The sequence below is a fragment of the Phocoena phocoena genome, chromosome 2 (assembly GCF_963924675.1).
Source record: "Phocoena phocoena chromosome 2, mPhoPho1.1, whole genome shotgun sequence".
NCBI lineage: Eukaryota > Metazoa > Chordata > Mammalia > Artiodactyla > Phocoenidae > Phocoena > Phocoena phocoena.
In genome coordinates, this window is record NC_089220.1 from 140,890,219 (window position 1) to 140,907,632 (window position 17,414).

The window sequence follows — 17,414 nt, forward strand, 5'->3', positions numbered from 1 at the left end:
GGGCGCGCACCTGTGGCTGCGCAGCAGGCGCACGAGAGCCTTGGCGATGACGCCCACCTCCGCCTTGGGCGCCAGGTGGAAGTAGAGCTGCGCCACCGCCATGACCACGGCGGCGCTGCGGCTCTGCAGGAGAGGCTTTGTGTTGCGCAGCAGCAGCCGGTGGTCGGGGTCCATGACGTAGGGCTTTCGGGCCGGCACCGCCGTGGAGGCCGCCGCCTCCGACCCCGGGCCCTTGGCCTCGTCCTCCTCGGAGCCGTAGAAGGCTTTCTCGGGGTTCTCCTCCAGCAGAGACTCCTGGAGGGGGAGACAGGCGGGACAGTGGTCACCTCCTCCCGGAGACCCGCCTACCCACTCTGCTAGGGCGAGGGTTGGGGTCCCGCCTGGGGGTCTGGGCCACTCACGTTCTGGGTGGGGCTCAGGAACTGCGTGCGGGCGTAGCGGGTGAGCATGCTGATGATGACCACCTGGCCCCACTCCTCCACGTCGATGAGCAGGTTACAGAGTTTCCGGTAGTTCTTGTGGATCAGGTCGATGCGCTCTGGGCACACCTCCTCGAAGGCCATCACCACGCTGCCCGCCACCAGCTGGGGAACCGACAGAGGCAAGAGCACATGAACAGGAAGGACAGAGGGGCCTCTTCCTGGCTCCTTTTCACCACCTGTCCCTGTGTGTCCACATACGCACCGTGGTCTTGTCCGCCAGAAGCTTCTCAATGACCTCTATCAGCTGGTCCTTCTGGTCAGAATCCAAACTGAGAGAGAAAATGTTGAGCGGGATTGCCCCTCCCCCGTCTCCAGCCTTCCCAATATCCGCCCAAGCTGTGCTCACCTCCCTCACCCCAACCCTATTCATAAAGAGGTATGAGCCACTGCCTTCAATGTCCTCCATCTCTGTCAGTTCCCCAAACTGCCTTAAACCATCTGAAGAGAAAAACAAAACAAAATAAAAAAAACAGAAGCAAAACCAAAAGCAGCCTGCAAGACTTGGGAGAGGCCAGGGGTGGGGGTGGGGGGGCGGGGGCATGGGGTATACCTGTAGAGCTTGGGGATGGCGTGGGCAGCTGTCTTCCGCACATAGGGCGACATATCCGAGGCAGCTTCCTTGATGGCTAGCATCATGATGGGCACGATGATGGGCACACGGATGCTAGACAGGACGCGGAGGGCGCTGGCACGAATCAGCTGGTTGGGGTCCTAAGAGCAGAGGTGGAGGCAGAGCCATGAGAGGGCAGCAGGTGGCCTGAGGGCAGAGGCCACGCCTGTGGAACTCACTGTCCCTAGTCACCACCAGCTCTTGCTTCCCTGCCTCCTCTCTGGGGCCTGGATGATGTGCTAGTGCTGGGTACCTGGGGGGGGAGCTGCCTGAAGGCACCGACTCTCGGCCCTGCTGCAGAAATCTGACACCTGAACGTATGTGGCATTGGCTGCTTCACTCTCAGGAAGAGTGGCAAACTTTCAGAACACCTAAAGTTCTTGTTCCTTAGGGGAGTGTGTGGAGGGGGAGGGTGTCTTTGTATTTATGCTGGAGGGGACCGCCAGCAAATGCAACCTGGTCTCCCTTTCCGAGAGTTCATCCTTACATTCCTCTCTCCCAGCAACCTCTCAAACCTGCCCTTCTTCCTCTTCCTCCACAGTGTTTAAAAGAGAATAGGTGTGGGGTTTCCCTGGTGGCGCTGTGGTTAAGAATCCGCCTGCCAATGCAGGGGACACGGGTTCGAGCCCTGGTCCGGGAAGATCCCACATGCCGCGGAGCAACTGAGCCCGTGCACCACAACTACCGAGCCTACGCTCTAGAGCCCATGAGCCACAACTACTGAAGCCCGCGCACCTAGAGCCCGTGCTCCGCAACAAGAGAAGCCACGGCAATAAGCCCACGCACCACAACAAAAGAGTAGCCCCTGCTTGTCGCAACCAGAGAGAGCCCGCACACAGCAACGAAGACCCAAGGCAGCCAAAAATAAATAACAAAAATGGTGTTACACCATTGTTGATTGCTTTAAAAAAAGAGAGAGAATAGGTGTGTAAGCCCCTTCTCTTTGCTCTTATTGCATCCTATAGACACCTGAGAAGAGCCTTAGACACAGTGTATTGTAATCAGGAGATGACAAGAGCAGCAGCAGCTGTAAATTACCGTTAATCTTGGAGGACGGTGGACAGTGGGAGAGGTGCTGGGACACTAAAGGGTAGATGCTACCCTGATTTTCTAAAATGGAGAAAGAGAAGAGCCACAAAATTACAGGTGAAAATTATGGTAATCCCTGTTAAAATTCTGGAATTAATTTTTAAACAGATGGTTTCAAAGCACCTATTTTAAAAGCAGGAGTCTGTGAGTCAAATCATATCACATCCACCGCTAAAACCTATTTTCCTTTTTTATTTAACACTTTATTTGGATTCACAGGAAGTTATCCCCCAAAATCCCTTTTTCGTTTTGCTAGGGTAACTAGGCTGGTAGCTATTAACAGTATGTATCTTGATTTCAGCAAAGCATTTGTGGGAGTCTCTCATGGCATTTCCTGGATTGCCATTTTTGATGTAGGCCTTTTGTTTCATTTAATACGTAAGCATTTTAAGAGCAGAATTCATGTCTATTTTATCTCTGGATAACCACAGCCCTTTGCACATGAAAGGTGTTAAGAAATTTTCTTGCTGCTAAAATCCTTCCTAACAAGATGGGAAAATACCAGCTGATTGCAGTTAGGTGGATCCACAGTTTGGTAAAATGCGGTACTTGGGGAAGATTTACTAACAGATGAGTGTCATCCTGGAAGCATGATATATGGGATTCATAGTCTGTTGCCCTGGTCTGAATAGCTTATCAGCATCTTGGAGGAAGACACAAAATCGGGAGGACAAAATTAAGATTCAGAATCACCCTGGCTTGGATCCTGTGCTACACTTATAAAATGGAATATAGTTGGGTTTCATAGGAGATTCAAGGAACCAGTTGCATAAAGACAGGATATAGGGAGACCTAGATTATCTGCTTGCCAACTGGAGGTTTGTCTGAAGTGAGCCAACATTAGTGGGCTGCCAAGCAAACAAAGCCTCAGCCTGGGCTGACAGAAAAGGCTGGTTCTAATGTGCAGGAAAGCCCCCGCTAACAGTAGTAATAACAAAAAGAGAGTTTTAGAGGAACACATATAAGATACTGCTTACAAAACAATATTATACATTATTTAGGAATGCATAATAAGTAATAAAAGAATAAATACATGTATATGAATAATAAGCAGGAGAAGATACACAGGGGACTTTGGCTGTTTGATAAATCTTTCATTTCTTATGCTGGGTATATATTCATTATATTATTCTTTATGCCTTCTGTGAGCCTGAAATAAATTTTTAAAAATTATGGTGATGGAGGTTTCAAAACAATATAATGGTTTTAAAAAAGTTGTAATCCACACCTAAAACTAATATAACATTGTAAATCAACTATACTTCAATAAAAACAAAAAACAGTTGTAGTTGTCTTAAGACGCAGCAAGTTGCCTTATGAAGGAGTGAGGTCTGTATCACGGGAGATGACCTGTCAGAGATGTTCTAGAGCAAAGGTTGGCACACTACAGTCCCCAGGCCAAATCTGTCTTCTGCCCTTTTTATAAATTAAAATGTATGCAAACCCAGCCATGCCCACTCATTTATGGCCGTTTTCATAAAAGGGCAAAATCGAGCAGTTGCATGGTTGAGACTGGATGGCTTGCACAGCCTAAACTACTATCACCTGGCAGTATACAGAAACGTTTGCTGACCACTGTTCTAGAGAAATCACTGCACTGAGATGGACTAAATGAGCTCTGGTTTTCCAAAAAGGGAAAAGGGGCAGACTGTAGAAACTCAGGTTAAAGTAAAAATCCCTGCAAAATTTCCAGAATGTTTCTTATAAAATGATTTAACCCCGAGTCAAGCCACTCTGATAGATTGTATGGTTTTGACTTCTCTTTGGCCATGCCACGCATGTGGGATTTTCCCCAACCAGGGATCGAACCTGTGCCCCCTACACTGGGAGCGCGGCGAAGTCTTAACCACTGGACCGCCAGGGAAGTCCTGGTTTTGACCTTTAAAAATAACCTAGCACAGTGTTGGGCATAGAAATACCCAAGTGTTTGCTGAATGAAAGAATGGTATAAGCAAGTGCCCATGCTTTCTGCCCCACCTCAGAGAAGCAGACTCTGTCATCCCCTCCTGCTGGCCAGAGCAGATTGAACCAGGGGCGCGCGCGCCCCGGGTTTTGGCAGTCAACTCTCAGTCTGCTCAACGGCCTACAGCATCAGCTGAGCACGACAAGATGAGCTGGACCTTTCAGAGTCCCTCTCACAGGAATTTGAACTAAACGTGTGGAAAAACTAGAGGAGTTAACGGCTGTAATCAGAGCTGAAGAGTCTGATTGGGGAGAGAATAGAACAGCAGTGATGTTGCCTTCTTTACCCAGAAGAAATCTTATCCTAACCAGAAAACCACCCAGTGGAGACTATCGTGCCTGCATTTAATATACAAAACGAAAGGCGAGAATATTCAGTTTAAATAGTGTGGGGGGATTCAGCCTCCACTGCGTTATTTTTTTAATTAATTAATTAATGGCTGCGTTGGGTCTTCACTGCTGCACGCCGGCTTTCTCTAGTTGCGGTGAGTGGGGGCTACTCTTCCTTGTGATGCGCGGGCTTCTCATTGCGGTGGCTTCTCTTGTTGCGGAGCATGGGCTCTAGGCACGCCGGCTTCAGTAGTTGTGGCACGTGGGCTCAGTAGTTGTGGTGCACAGGCTTAGTTGCTCCGCGGCACGTGGGATCCTCCTGGACTAGGGATCGAACCCGTGTCCCCTGCACTGTCAGGTGGATTCTTAACCACTGCGCCACCAGGCAAGTCTCTCCACTGAATTCTAAGGGACTTGAATCTTCCCACTGTCCCTTCCCTTGGGTGATTTCAATTTCTGCCTGCCTCAAAGAGCATTTCACCACAACAAATGTGATCTAGGTCTTTAAAGGTGGATATTTCACATACACTGGGGCATCTGAGACAAGTCAACTACTTCTTCTGGTGCTAAACAGAATAATCAATTTGTCCCAACTCTCAAGGAATCATTGGCTGTATTGAACTTATTGAAAATGGAATGGTCTTATCTTTATGTTCTCTGTGCTGACCGTGGAACCCAGTCTCCACATCTGAGGCTGCTCTCCTGCTCGGTGAACTTTGTGGTTTTCCTCTCCATGGAGCTCATTTGTTTTCAATAAACCCTTTTGTCCTCCTTACCCAGTTCCAGGTGAAAAGGTTCCAAAGCCATTGTTCTCCACAGATAGATACCCAGACCAGGTGAACCTGCCAGTGCCAAGGCTCCGACACCCAGAGGTGAGGAATCCAGGTCAGCAGCTCCCCGCACACAGCCCTGTCCTAAGAAGGCAGATTTCTGCCTGGCTGCGGGCCTCAATCCCTTTACATCAATGGGGGTGAGGGCTGATGTCAGGGGCTCAAGTGGTTCACGTTTGAGGCAGCCATCATCACAGCCTCCTCTGACTCTCCCAACTTTAGGCAGGTAGGAAAAGGCCTCCAGAGCCTGTCCCCCCATGCTCAGACGTCTCCCTGGGTTCACTCCTCCAATACAGCACCCACAAGGCCCAGACCCCAGGGAGGCAAACGGAGACCTCTGACCTTTAGGCCGCGTTGGAAGGTGGAGATAGACAGCAGGGCTAGGTCTTGCTGCTCCTCGGCGTAGCGCACCAGGTACACGTAGACAAGCTTCTTCACCTGGGGGGGAGTGGGCTTCTCAGCAGGGCCTGGCGCCCCCACCCCGTGAGAGGTCATCACCCCAGCTGGCTGTGGTCCATGGGGAAAGCACCCTGGGTGTACCCTGGCTCCTTTGCTCTGATCCACATCTAGTTCAGGGATATCTAGATGGTGTGTCTTTTCCTGGACCAGGAACATTCTGAGCAGATTGCCCCCCCCACCCCAAGGACTGGATTGTTCCCTTCCTCACCCCCAACCAGCTCCAGTTTATTTATGCCCACCTGGTGGAGGTGGGCATGAGAGACCCCTCACCGGGTAGCGCTCACCTCTATGTTCTTACAGGCCACGTTCTTCACCACGGCAGGAAACAGGTCTGAGGCATTCTTTCCCCGGGCGATCATCTGGGTGGTGGGGTCAAGGAAGGGGGAGAAGAAGGATGCCGGCTCTCATTAGGAGAAGGTCCACAAGAAGCCGAGGAGAGCTGCTCTTTGATCCCCAGGCCCCTCGCCCAAGGGAGGCCCCTCCTTCCCCCCTCACCGCCACAATCCTCTTCATGGCCTCCAGCTTGAGGGAATCCTTGTTGGTGTCCAGCATCTCCTTCAGGTCATCATGCCTGGTGGGAGAAACAAGAGGTCAGCTGAGGGCACAGCAGTGGGGGTGGGGCTATCAATCAGTAGGATCCAGGTAGAAAGAAGGGACCTGGGCAGGGAAAGCAGGACTCGACCAGAAGGGAAGGTGGTAAAATACACATCAGGGGACTTAGGGGTGGGAGGAGCATGTGGGCCAGCCAGTGCTATGGGCTGAGTTGTGCCCCCCTCATAAAAGATATGTTGAAGTCCTAACCCCAAGTACCCAGAATGTGACCTTATTTGGAAATAGAATTGTTTGAGCTGTAATTAGGATGGGGTAATACTGGAGTAGGGTTGGTCCCTAATTCAATATGTCTGGTGTTCTTTAAGAAGATGGCCTTGTGAAGAGAGAGATGCAGGGAGAACGCCTTGTGAAGACAGAGTATTGGAATGATCCATCTACAAGTCAGTGAACATCAACTATTGCCAAACTATCAGAAGCTAGAAAGGGGCAAGGAAGGATTCCCCTACAGGTTTCAGATGGAGCAAGGCCCTGCTGACACCTTGATTTTGGACTTCTAGCTTCCAGAACTGTGAGATAATAAATTTCTATTAAGTCACCCAGTTTGTGGTTACAGCAGCCCTGGGAAACTAATACAGCCAGGAGGTGACAGGATGGATTTGGGGTGGGAAAGGTAGGGACCCTTCCCAGGAAATGGCCAATTGGATAGATGAGAACGACCTGGAGCCAGTGGAAAGGAGGTGGGTGTCAAAACAAGAGCAAGATGCCCTTGTCCTCCCCGAGTGTGGTCCCAGGCCCTGACCCCACAGAGTGAGCTGATTCCAAGGACTGGACGGGCCCCAGATTCTCCAGAGTCTGTTGAGGTGGTCTTACCACAAAGGCCAGACCTGTCACATTCAACAGTCATTCAAGAAAGTTATAAAACCCTAATGGGAGAGGTAAATGATAATTTAAATAAATAACCCCTCGCACAAGACGGAGGGAAATAAAGGTAGTCTCCAAGCCAATATACAAATTTCATACCATGGCCATTGAAATTTCAATGGAGGCCTTTTGTCAAACGTCCTGAAGTGACTGCAGAATTCATCCAGAAACAAAAATCAATTGGTAAGAACGCCAGAGAATTTTGGGGGGAGAACAAGAGAACAATGGAACAATGACAGACAACTCCCCCTACCAGAATTCAAAACACAAAACAACATGACAACGATAAAAGCCCTATGGTACCAGGTTAAAAGTAGAAAGTCAAGAGTCATAGGGGGGAAATTTCACAAATGAATCTAAGTTGATACATTAGGAACAAATAACTCACTAATGGGAGAAAGAAATTTTCCTCCCCTGAAATAAATGCTGTCGGGACAACTGCTATGTAGCAAAGAATTTAACTTGTACATATATTTCACACCAAAATTAATTCCACATTTCTTTAATAGTTAAAATATTTCAATATATGGAAGAGGGGGAAATTTTAATTTTCAAGGTCATAAAATTATCAGTAATAATAATTTTTATTATTATTACTAGGTTTATTTTTTTTAACTTTTGTATGTAAACTAAATTTAAGAAAGAAAAAAAAACCAAGGCAACTGTGTTTCTTTGCTAGGGCTGCCGTAACAGTAACACAGACTGGGTGGCTTAACAACCTAAACTTATTTGCTCACAATTCTGGAGGCTAGAAGTCTGAGATAAAGGTGTCAGCGGCTTGGTTTCTTCTGAGGCCTCTTTTCTTGGCTTGTAGATGGCTGTCTTCCTATATCTTTACATGGTCTTCCCTCTGTGGGTCTCTGTGTCCACATTTCCTCTTCTTACAACAGGTGAATTATATTTGATTAGGGCCCACCCTAATGACCTCATTCTAACTTAATTATCTCTTTAAAGGCCCTATCTACAAACACAGTCACATTCTGAGGTATTGGGAGTTAGGACTTCAACATATGAATTTGAGGGGGACACAATTCAGCCCTTAATAGCAACAGAAAGGAAAATATTTGGGATATGGTGAATAAAAGTTTAATATTCAAAATAGATAAAGTACTGATATAAATTTAGGGTCTATATTCAGTATTCACTGTCAGGGCTGCTGCAAGCCCTTCTGCCACCCGCTTGCCCCACCAGGTAGACACAGCCCTGTGCTGCTGCTCCCCATTCAGTGAGTGGAGCACTGTTTGGTATTCCTTGGCCATGTGCCCTTGAGCAGTGAACAACCTGCCCAACCATACTCAGAGATCCAGGGGCTGGTGGTCAAAGAAGTGAACAGAGAAGTGTGAATAACCCCATGGAAAAATGTGTCTGCACACAGCTGATAGAGCAGTGGGACCACTGATGCACTCATATGTTGTCCAGGCAATTCCAAAATGTGATGAGCAGTTGTGTATGGAGAACTGTACATTCTCTAATCTCCCAGATGATACTCAGATAATCCATAGCTTTGACCCAGGCATGAGAACCCAGCTGGGAGAGGTATCACCAATGGTAGGAGTTAAAAAGCAGTGTGCACAAAGTTAGTCACAGAAGTGAAACATTTAGAAGCAATAAAAAATCAGAAATTGGAGGTAGCAATATTAGGAGAGGGAAGAGCATGATAATAGTCATAAAGAGGCAAGTGTGACTGGTGCTGATGCTGAGAAATGAGTAAGTGCTAAATGCTAAGAGGAAGAAAAGAACCTGACATAACATGCACCTAGTCACAGGGCTGCATTTTGCAGAAATGTGTGAGTGCTTCACAGAACACAGAGGACTTGCTAGCTGTCAGATGAGGGCAGGAGAAGATGTCCTGCCCCACTCAAGTTGATCTAAAACTCCTCCATTCAGGAATACTACCCAGCCATAAAAAAGAATGAAATAATGCCATTTGCAGCAACATGGATGAACCTACAGATTATCATACTAAGTGAAGTAAGTCAGACAGAGAAAGACAAATACCATATGATATCACTTATATGTGGAATCTAAAATATGGCAAATGAACTTATTTACAAATCAGAAACAGACTCACAGACATAGAAAACAAATTTATGGTTACCAAAGGGGAAAGGGTGTGGAGGAGGGATAAATTAGGCGTATGGGATTAGCAGATATAAACTACTATATATAAAATAGACAACAAGGTCCTACAGTATAGCACAGGGAACTAGATTCAATATCCTGTCATAAACCATAATGGAAAAGAATATGAAAATTATATATGTATATATATATATATATCTGAATCACTTTGCTGTACGTCAGAAACTAACACAACATTGTAAATCAACTAGACTTCAATTTAAAAAAAAAAAAAAGATCAAAACTCCTCCATGCAGGAAGATGTCCCCCCAAACCAGAGGACATTTTCTACTCCCTATGGCCAAGCCAGGGTCAGAAGACAACCACCTTGTCACCCTCCTAAACACAAACCAGGTGGTCAGTTCCTAGGGGTGTTGAACTCAGGACACATGGCTGTAGACAGAGATACAGACCATTCACCTGGGCCTGGGCAGCACTGAGGGTGTGGGAAGAATGACAGAGCTGGGTACCACCTTCCCAAATAGACGCACACCACTGCACCCCCAGGAACCTCCATACATACCCCCGCACAGCCAATTCACCCTCACAGACACCTACACACTCAAATATCCCCACCAAACACTGGTACCAGCGATACCCTCCCACATCTTCCCGCAGACATACCTGTACCCCATACACATACCCAGACCCCCAAAGACACACCTACAACTCCCAGACACATACAATCGATACATAAACACACACACACCCACAAAAACCCTGCAGACACACGCCCACAATCCCCACAGAAATACACACAGTCACAGACACATATACCACACATACAGACACTTCCCACAAAAACACACTCTCAACACATAAACCCACACACCTATGGACGCACACACCTCACCTACAAATCCCTATAGACGCCCAGACACATATCCACCACGACTTCCCCCACCCCCTGATCCAGACATACACATACCCCACACACGTCCCTCCACAGACACACACACACCACACACACCACATACACATACACCTTTTAGACAAGACTGAGTTACTCCAGTCTCATTGGCCAAAACGGCCTGTGGGCTCCCATTTGAGATTCTTGATGATAAATACAGGCTTTTAAGATCAAATACTCCAACCTCATGATCCTCTGACCTCCTTCTGAGGGATCACGTGGGCGTCCTCACTGGCCAGCCTGGGGTGACTTCACTGGGACCTGTCAGAGTTTGCCCAGCCCCTTTAACTCTGGGAGTTCTCTAAAGCAGGCTTCCTCACACCCGGGTGTCCTCACCACCCCGACAGATGCCACCGGCCCATGGCACCCACAGTTCTCCCAACCACCCAACCTAGCACACACCTTTCAGGCTCCTGAAGGCTCTAGGGCCCTAGGTAAGGGGAATCGAGGGAGCGGAGGGACTGGAGGGACATAGCGGACATAGCACAGGTAGGATTGTCAGCTGACCCCTGAAAGACAGCAGCTCCCTCCTAGGGTGTAACCACCCTGGGTCCCTCATCTTCACTCCCACCAGCTTATGTTTCCAAGAGGGAGAAGAAGGGAGAGATACACAGCAACACTCTAAGGCCATGAAACATTAATCTCCCGTAGTCCGATCCCCTTATACTGCTCTCACCGTGACCTGACCCCTGGCCTGGCCTGAGGGACTCTCTGGGGCGAGGGGCACTGGAGCCAGCTGGTGGGTAAAACATGGCATTTGAGGCCAGACATACCCATCTCGCCTGATATCCACTTTCCTCCCTCCCCTCACAACCCAAGTTCCAATCCACTAGACAGGAGAGGGTGGCCAAACGCTTTATCCTGTCTCCAAACCTCACCCAGAACCCAGTCTAGCTAGGACCTGGAGGGAGGAAAAGGTCAAATATTTTACTCCACCCTCAAATATTTTACTATCCTCTTCCCCTCAGAGCTTCCAGGGAGTTAGGCTTATCTCCCCCAACTCAAACTCTCAGTCCCCCATACAGTACCCCTGATGCCCCCCCGCCCCGCCACTTCCCACCTAGACCCTAAATGCCGGCCCAGTCCTCCTGCTGAGGAGGTGGGACTTAAATGGGTCCTGGCTGAGAGTGGCAGCTTCCCACTCCTTGCCTTCCTGGCTGTCTGGGTGAGGGTCTCTGGGGGCCCCTCTGTACCGTAGTGGCTGCCTCTGGCTGTGGCCTTGGCCAGGCTCTAGGCAAGGTCCTTCCAGGGACGTTTCTGGGGTCGTGTCTTCCTCTGGCGCCTGCAGCCACCGGAGCTCCTCCGGCTGCAGGGCCTGGTACCAGGGTGGGGGCCCGCCTTCAGGGGCCAGCACAGGGCTGGCAGCCTCCTGATCAGCTCCATCAGCCCCTCTGCCCCCTGGCCTCACCACGGCCCCTGGGAGCTGCAGGAATCGCTGCATTGGGCACCAGGTCCTGCTCCAAAATGGGACTGAGCTGACCAGGGAGCTGGGGATGCCTGTCACTGTCACCAGACGGCCCGCCCCGAAACTCAGAAACTGGACACTGGCGGGGAGGGAGGCTCTGGTTTCCTCTTCACTGCTCAGAGACAAGGACTCACGAGGGGGAGGAGGGCAGGGACTGGGGACAGGGCCAACCCCCAATCTCCAGGCAGGGGACTAGGGGGCAGGACAGCTGATCCAGACAGAGGTGGGGCATCCCTCTCCTCCACTCTCATGCCACAACTGGACCTCTGCCTCCTCAGAACAGCTCTTCCTCAGAAATCTTGTACACCCTTCTCACTCTGACCCTAACCATCTTGATCCTCACCTGTCTTTCCAAGGCCATTTCCTTGATTTTTTTCCTTCCTATCAGCACTCTCTTATCTCTCCTTCCTCCATACTTGGCCTAGGCCCCCCAGGTCCACCCCTCCAATCTGCTTCTTACTCACACCCTTGGCCCTCTTATCCCCTTGGCCCCTACCCTGCCAGGAGTGGTTAGTTTATTTGCTCTATTTCAAACCCCCTTGATGCTCCTCAAATTCCCACCCACAGCCTTGCCTTTGCAGCTTCACTACTGGCTTCTCACAGAAAATAAAGGCTTTAGATCAAATCTCCCGCAGCTCCCAAGCATCTGCATCTACTCTCTCCTCTCCTGTCCTCCTCCCTCTGGGCAGAGCTGGTCCTCCTTGAGGCCAGGCCAATCCTCCCACCCAGCTCTGCAAGCCTCCCGTCCCCTCTCTCCTTCAATTCCTTTCAGCCTCTCCCACACGGCTGGCTCCTTCCCATCAGCAGTTAAACTTGCTCTGGGCTCTCCCATCCTAATAATTAACAAACAAAAAAAATAAAATAAACAAACCTTCTTGAACTGATGTTCTCCTCTGGCAACTCTTTCCCTCTCTCCCCCTTACAGTCACACTTCTTGAAAGCAAAATTCCCATCCACTGTGTTTTATTTATTTAGCTCCTCTTCACTCCTCTATTCACTTTAATCTGGCTTCCCATGCTGATTAGAATTTAGGGCTGAGGCGCCATGATGTCTACAAATTATATGGCTCAGCCAAAAATATAGACAGATGGTTAGATAAGGCAAAATGGCAGAATGTCATCAATGGTTGAATCTAGAGGGAGGGCACACATTCATTGTATTATTCACTCAACTTTTCTGTATGTTTAAAATTGTTCATCATAGAATGTTGGGGGAAAATAATCTAGCCCCTCCTCTTCTGACTTTGCCAGAACTATTCTCCCAGGGCAGAAGGTGGGGAGTAAAGCAGGAAGGGGTTGACCTGCTCTTTGTCTAACCAATGGTCATGATTGCTTTCCTTGTTTGAGTTGACCTCAGTGGGCATTGACACTGCTGATCGCTTCCTTCTTGAAACTATATTTTATTTTTCCTCCTTCCCTTGGCTTACTTTTTCTCAGTTACTTTGAAACACTTTCCCCCTGCTCTCTGGTCACTCTTAATTCCATGTCTTCAGGGTTCCTACCTGTGCCCTGTCTGAACTCATTTTATATTACATGCTCCCTAGGTTCTCTTGGCTTCCTTTTGTGGCTTTGATGGATATATATATAATAATCTCCTGGACTCCAAATCCTAACATCCAGCTACCTACTAGACTTGAATGTATTATACCTCAGAGTTTACAATCTCAGCATGTCAAAAGCCATTATTTTCCACAAATTTGCTTGTAATGTCTTTTTTTCCAATTACCCTGTATGGCACCACCATCTATCCAGTTACAAGAACTAGTAACCTGAGATTATCCTTATCTTCTCCCAGCCCCTTCCTCTTACCTTTCCCCCCAGTTAATCATCACATCTGCGGCTTCTACCACCTAATATAGCTCTCAAGTCCTGTGCCTCGCCCATAGTCTCGGCCACCATCATGTCCTCCCCCCTAACTTCAGCCCCCCTTCACTTGTCTCCTGCTGAATCCAGCACCCCTCCAATCTCTTCTCCACAATCCAGCCTGGGATCCTTCTAAAATGCAAATCTGCTATTGCCTGCTTAGAACCCTTCAGTTCCCGCCCCCACCCCCGACCTTGGCATCTCCCCACCTTCCTTTCTGGTCATTCCGGGTGGCTTGCACAGAGATTCTGCCCTCACCGTATTAGCACCTACAAAACCTGTGATCTGGCTCTCCTTCACGTCCACACCTTACTAAAAGCTCTTTCCTCTGCCTGAAACATCCCTGGCTCTCCCCTGTCCCTTCTCTCCGGGCACAGGGACCAGCTCCTCTCACCGCTCTGACAACCCCCGCTACCCTGAACTGTCACTGACAGCTTCTTCCTTGTGTCCCCCTCTAGAGCAACTTGAGGACAAGGAGTCTCATGTTCATGGCTGCATTCACAGTGACTAGGATGAGACTCGATACAGTAGGCCCTTAAAAAGGCTTGTTTCAAATTTTACGAATAAACGAACGAATGAGCCAAAGGCGGAAGGGAAGAGTGGGAAGTTAAGGTAGGGCTGAACTATAGGGGCAATGTGGGGAGCAGGAGTGTGAGCGCTAGATGGGAGATGGGGATGAGAACATGGGGACCAGAATGAGGGAAAATGGATTTGTAGGAGGGGCCAGGCCTGGGAGGTTCTGAGTCTATGCCAGGACGGGCCTTCCTGGACAGGCCCCAGGCTCAAGCTTGCTAGTTCTGACCCCTCCCCCACGTTATTTTGGAGTCAATTCGCCACACGCGAAAAAAGGCGGAGAACGCGTGTAATCCAAACTTACTAAACAGGAGAAACACCTAGGGCGGGAGGATTGGTCCTCCCAGAAAGAGACGGCTGGCCCATCCCCCACCAGCCTCCCACCCCCTTCCCAGGTCGCAGGCCGACCCCTCACTGCGGGATGCTGGCGTGGGGGACGGGTGTCGCGAGGGCCCGTGACCGCGGCGGGAGGGGGCTGGGCAGGCTTCCGGTGCGCGCCGCCGGGGCCCGGCCTGGGCGCGGCCGACTGGCCTGGGCGCTGTCCATGGTACCGGAGCGCATGTTTCCAGGCCGGCCCGGGTACAGCCACACTCTCGGCGGGCTCCCTCACCGCTTGTAGTCGGAGGAGAAAATGCCGCCGCTCGCCGGGTCGTGGCCGTACTCGGGCTCCCCGGGGCCAGCAGAGCCGCCCTTGTCTTCGCTGTAGGCGGGGGCGGCCGACATGGGGCGGCAGGGGAGGTCGCGGGCTTCGCTGGATGGTCGCGGCGCCTCCGGGATGCGGCAGGAACCGAGGAAGGGAACGCAGGCCGGACAGGCGAGGTCGGCTGCGCGGCCTGGGCTCCGCAAAGCCCGCAACCTGCGGTGGCGGAGGCAGCGCGCGGATTTATCAATCTGGGATGCTCGCGTGAAGATTCTTAAAGGTACCGGCGCCTGCGGAGCGGAGGGCGTGTCCGAGGAGAGAGCAGGAGGGGAGGTGTAGCAGGGTCTGGCCCCGCCCCAATCCCTCGGAAATCCCTCCACCCCCCAGTAAGGAAGGTTCCTGCCCTTTAAAGGGACTGATGCAGCTCCAGGTCTGGGGGTGGGTGGAGGTTGCTGGACTGATTATGGGACAGCCTTCTGGGGATGCAGAACGTCTTTACCTACCACAGACCACCGGGTCTCGGTGGAACGGCCTCTAGGGGCTCCAGTCATCCCAGATACTAGCGCGGATGCTCACCCAAGCTGTGGAAGGAAAGGGCGGGGGTGGGGGAGGGGTAAGAGAAAGCTGTGCACAAGGGTTTCCTGGAGATGTTGGAATTTAAAGAAGGTTGGTCCAAGAGCGCCAAGGAACCTACAGCATGCTGCTGTAGATGTAGATGCAGATGTAGAGAGATGGGGACAGAATAGAGGGGAATGTGAACCCCGAATTCAGCTTTGGAAAATAGTTTAATAACCATTTCTGAAGCCCTCATGCCCACCCAGGAGTGCCTGAGGTCATGGCTAGTCCACGGTCAAGTCCACATCCACCGAAACCTAGGAAAGAAGGGGAAAGGAAAGAGGGTGGGTTAGGGTCTGGTGTGACTGCCAAGACTCTTGGATCATGTGAGGACTTCAGCTCCTCCCCCAAGGCCCAAGGTACCCCAAGGAAAGACGGCCTGGATCCAGAGGCAAAGTGGTGACTGGGTTGGGGGAAGGGATGGGTTCTAGTTGACTTTGGGGCATCAGGTTGAATAGCTGGGGTCTTTTGGCTGGACTTCAGGGAGAAGGTGAGAAGGCCTGGATACGGAGTGTGGAAGGGTCCATAGGGCTGAGTCTTGATCTATAGACTAGGATACAGGTGTCTCCAGAACCAGAACTGGTGGGCCCGGGTGGAAATGGGCGGGGCCGGAAAGGTGGAATTTGTCTCCGTAGGTGGGTTCCACTGGAAAATGGGAATAGGGACTGACCAGTACCACGGCAGCACCTGGCTGAAGTAGGCTGAAGTAAATATATGTGCCCAGTATCTGTGAGCTGGGATCTTCCTGGAGTGGGCCCAAAAGGGTTTCAGAAGAGTAGAACCTTGATGAGTTAGCAGGCCTAGTTTGCTTCTGGGGGCTTTGGGTCTGCCAGAGGAAAGTGGATCTTGGGTTTGAAGAACGTGGCCTGGGTGGGGAGGGAGGGCCTGAATTTTCCAGGAACGCATTGGTTAGCTGCATTTGTTAACTGGCTCTGGAGGTGACGTGGGGTCCTGCGTGGATAGCTGGGCTGTGCGCACTGAACTAATGGGACTCTGGGCTATTTGTAGGGGGTCCAGGTTGGGCTCTAGGCCGAGCAGTGCAGTGCAGAGTGCACGCAGTTGCTGCGCGTGGGGTGATAGGGAGGTGGGTCAGCGTCCAAGGCTTTGCATATGCGGTGCTCCAGCCGCCCTGTCTACGCAGCACCCTCCAAAGCGAGCGGGAGCGCAGCAGCAGTCGCTGCCGTTGTTTGGACACAACACCTTCGCAGGAGCCAAGAAACATGAGCGGCCCGTGGCCACCAGGATTCTTGCATGCAAGGATCACCAGACAAGTGCGTATCAGAGCCAGGTCAGGTCCTGTGACTCCAGCCCCAAGATCCAGCCTGCATCCCTATCTCCCAGGATCCCGCGGCCCTGAGCCCCATACCCTGGGTGCCCAACTGCCTGTCTTCAGAGACTCACACCATGAGCTCAGGACCTGCAGTCTTCATCCCCGTGAGGCCCACCCACTGGTGGAGCTGGGCTTGATGGGTAGCCTCTGTTCGAAGACTAAGGCCTGTGTTCCAGATGAGATACTCACCCTCAAAGTGGATGATCTCTCTGTGGCTGCAGTACACGCCCACGTGGGCCCCGCACCAGCATCCAGTGGGTGACATCAACCTGACCAGAAAGAGGTCTCCTGGCTTAGGTGCTCCACGGCCTCTAAGTGTTGACCCAGGAAAGCCTCAGACAGGAAGAACTTAATGGTGTTGACTGCCCCAATCAGGGCCTGGGAGGAGAAATGGACCAGACCACCGGGTGTTTACAGGCTGGGATGAGGGAGAAGCCACTGATCATTGGGTCAGATGGGCCACCCAGGGCTCAGGAAGACTTGGCTTGGGGCTAAGCCTGAGGTGAATGTCTTCACTACCCCACACATGCCTCCCTGTGCTGAGGAGCTTCAGAGGCCTGGATATCATGGATAAATTCTGCCCTGAGCCACCCTTCAGTTTCCAGCAGTTGAGACCTCCTCCTTATGCAACGTTTTCTTCTCATCTCAAATTCCAACCTCACC

General features: G+C 50.8%; 1 protein-coding gene across 4 annotated transcripts in view; it reads right to left on the bottom strand.

Annotated features, from left to right (window-relative positions):
- Positions 1–15,076, bottom strand: part of AP3B2 (adaptor related protein complex 3 subunit beta 2) — a 31,059-nt gene extending 15,983 nt beyond the window's left edge. Inside the window, exons 1-8 of one of the 4 annotated variants that reach the window (XM_065873041.1) lie at positions 14,777–15,076; positions 6,258–6,333; positions 6,047–6,121; positions 5,646–5,741; positions 1,033–1,193; positions 685–751; positions 402–584; positions 11–294 (exon numbers count right to left, since the gene is read on the bottom strand). In XM_065873041.1, coding sequence (XP_065729113.1) covers positions 11–294; positions 402–584; positions 685–751; positions 1,033–1,193; positions 5,646–5,741; positions 6,047–6,121; positions 6,258–6,333; positions 14,777–14,889 — 1,055 coding nt within the window. In that variant the 5' untranslated portion in view covers positions 14,890–15,076. Of the gene's footprint in view, positions 1–10; positions 295–401; positions 585–684; positions 752–1,032; positions 1,194–5,456; positions 5,505–5,645; positions 5,742–6,046; positions 6,122–6,257; positions 6,334–14,776 lie in introns of those variants that run through there. The other 3 variants (XM_065873040.1, XM_065873042.1, XM_065873043.1) reach the window with 3 other exon arrangements.
- Positions 15,077–17,414: the final 2,338 nt, after the last annotated feature.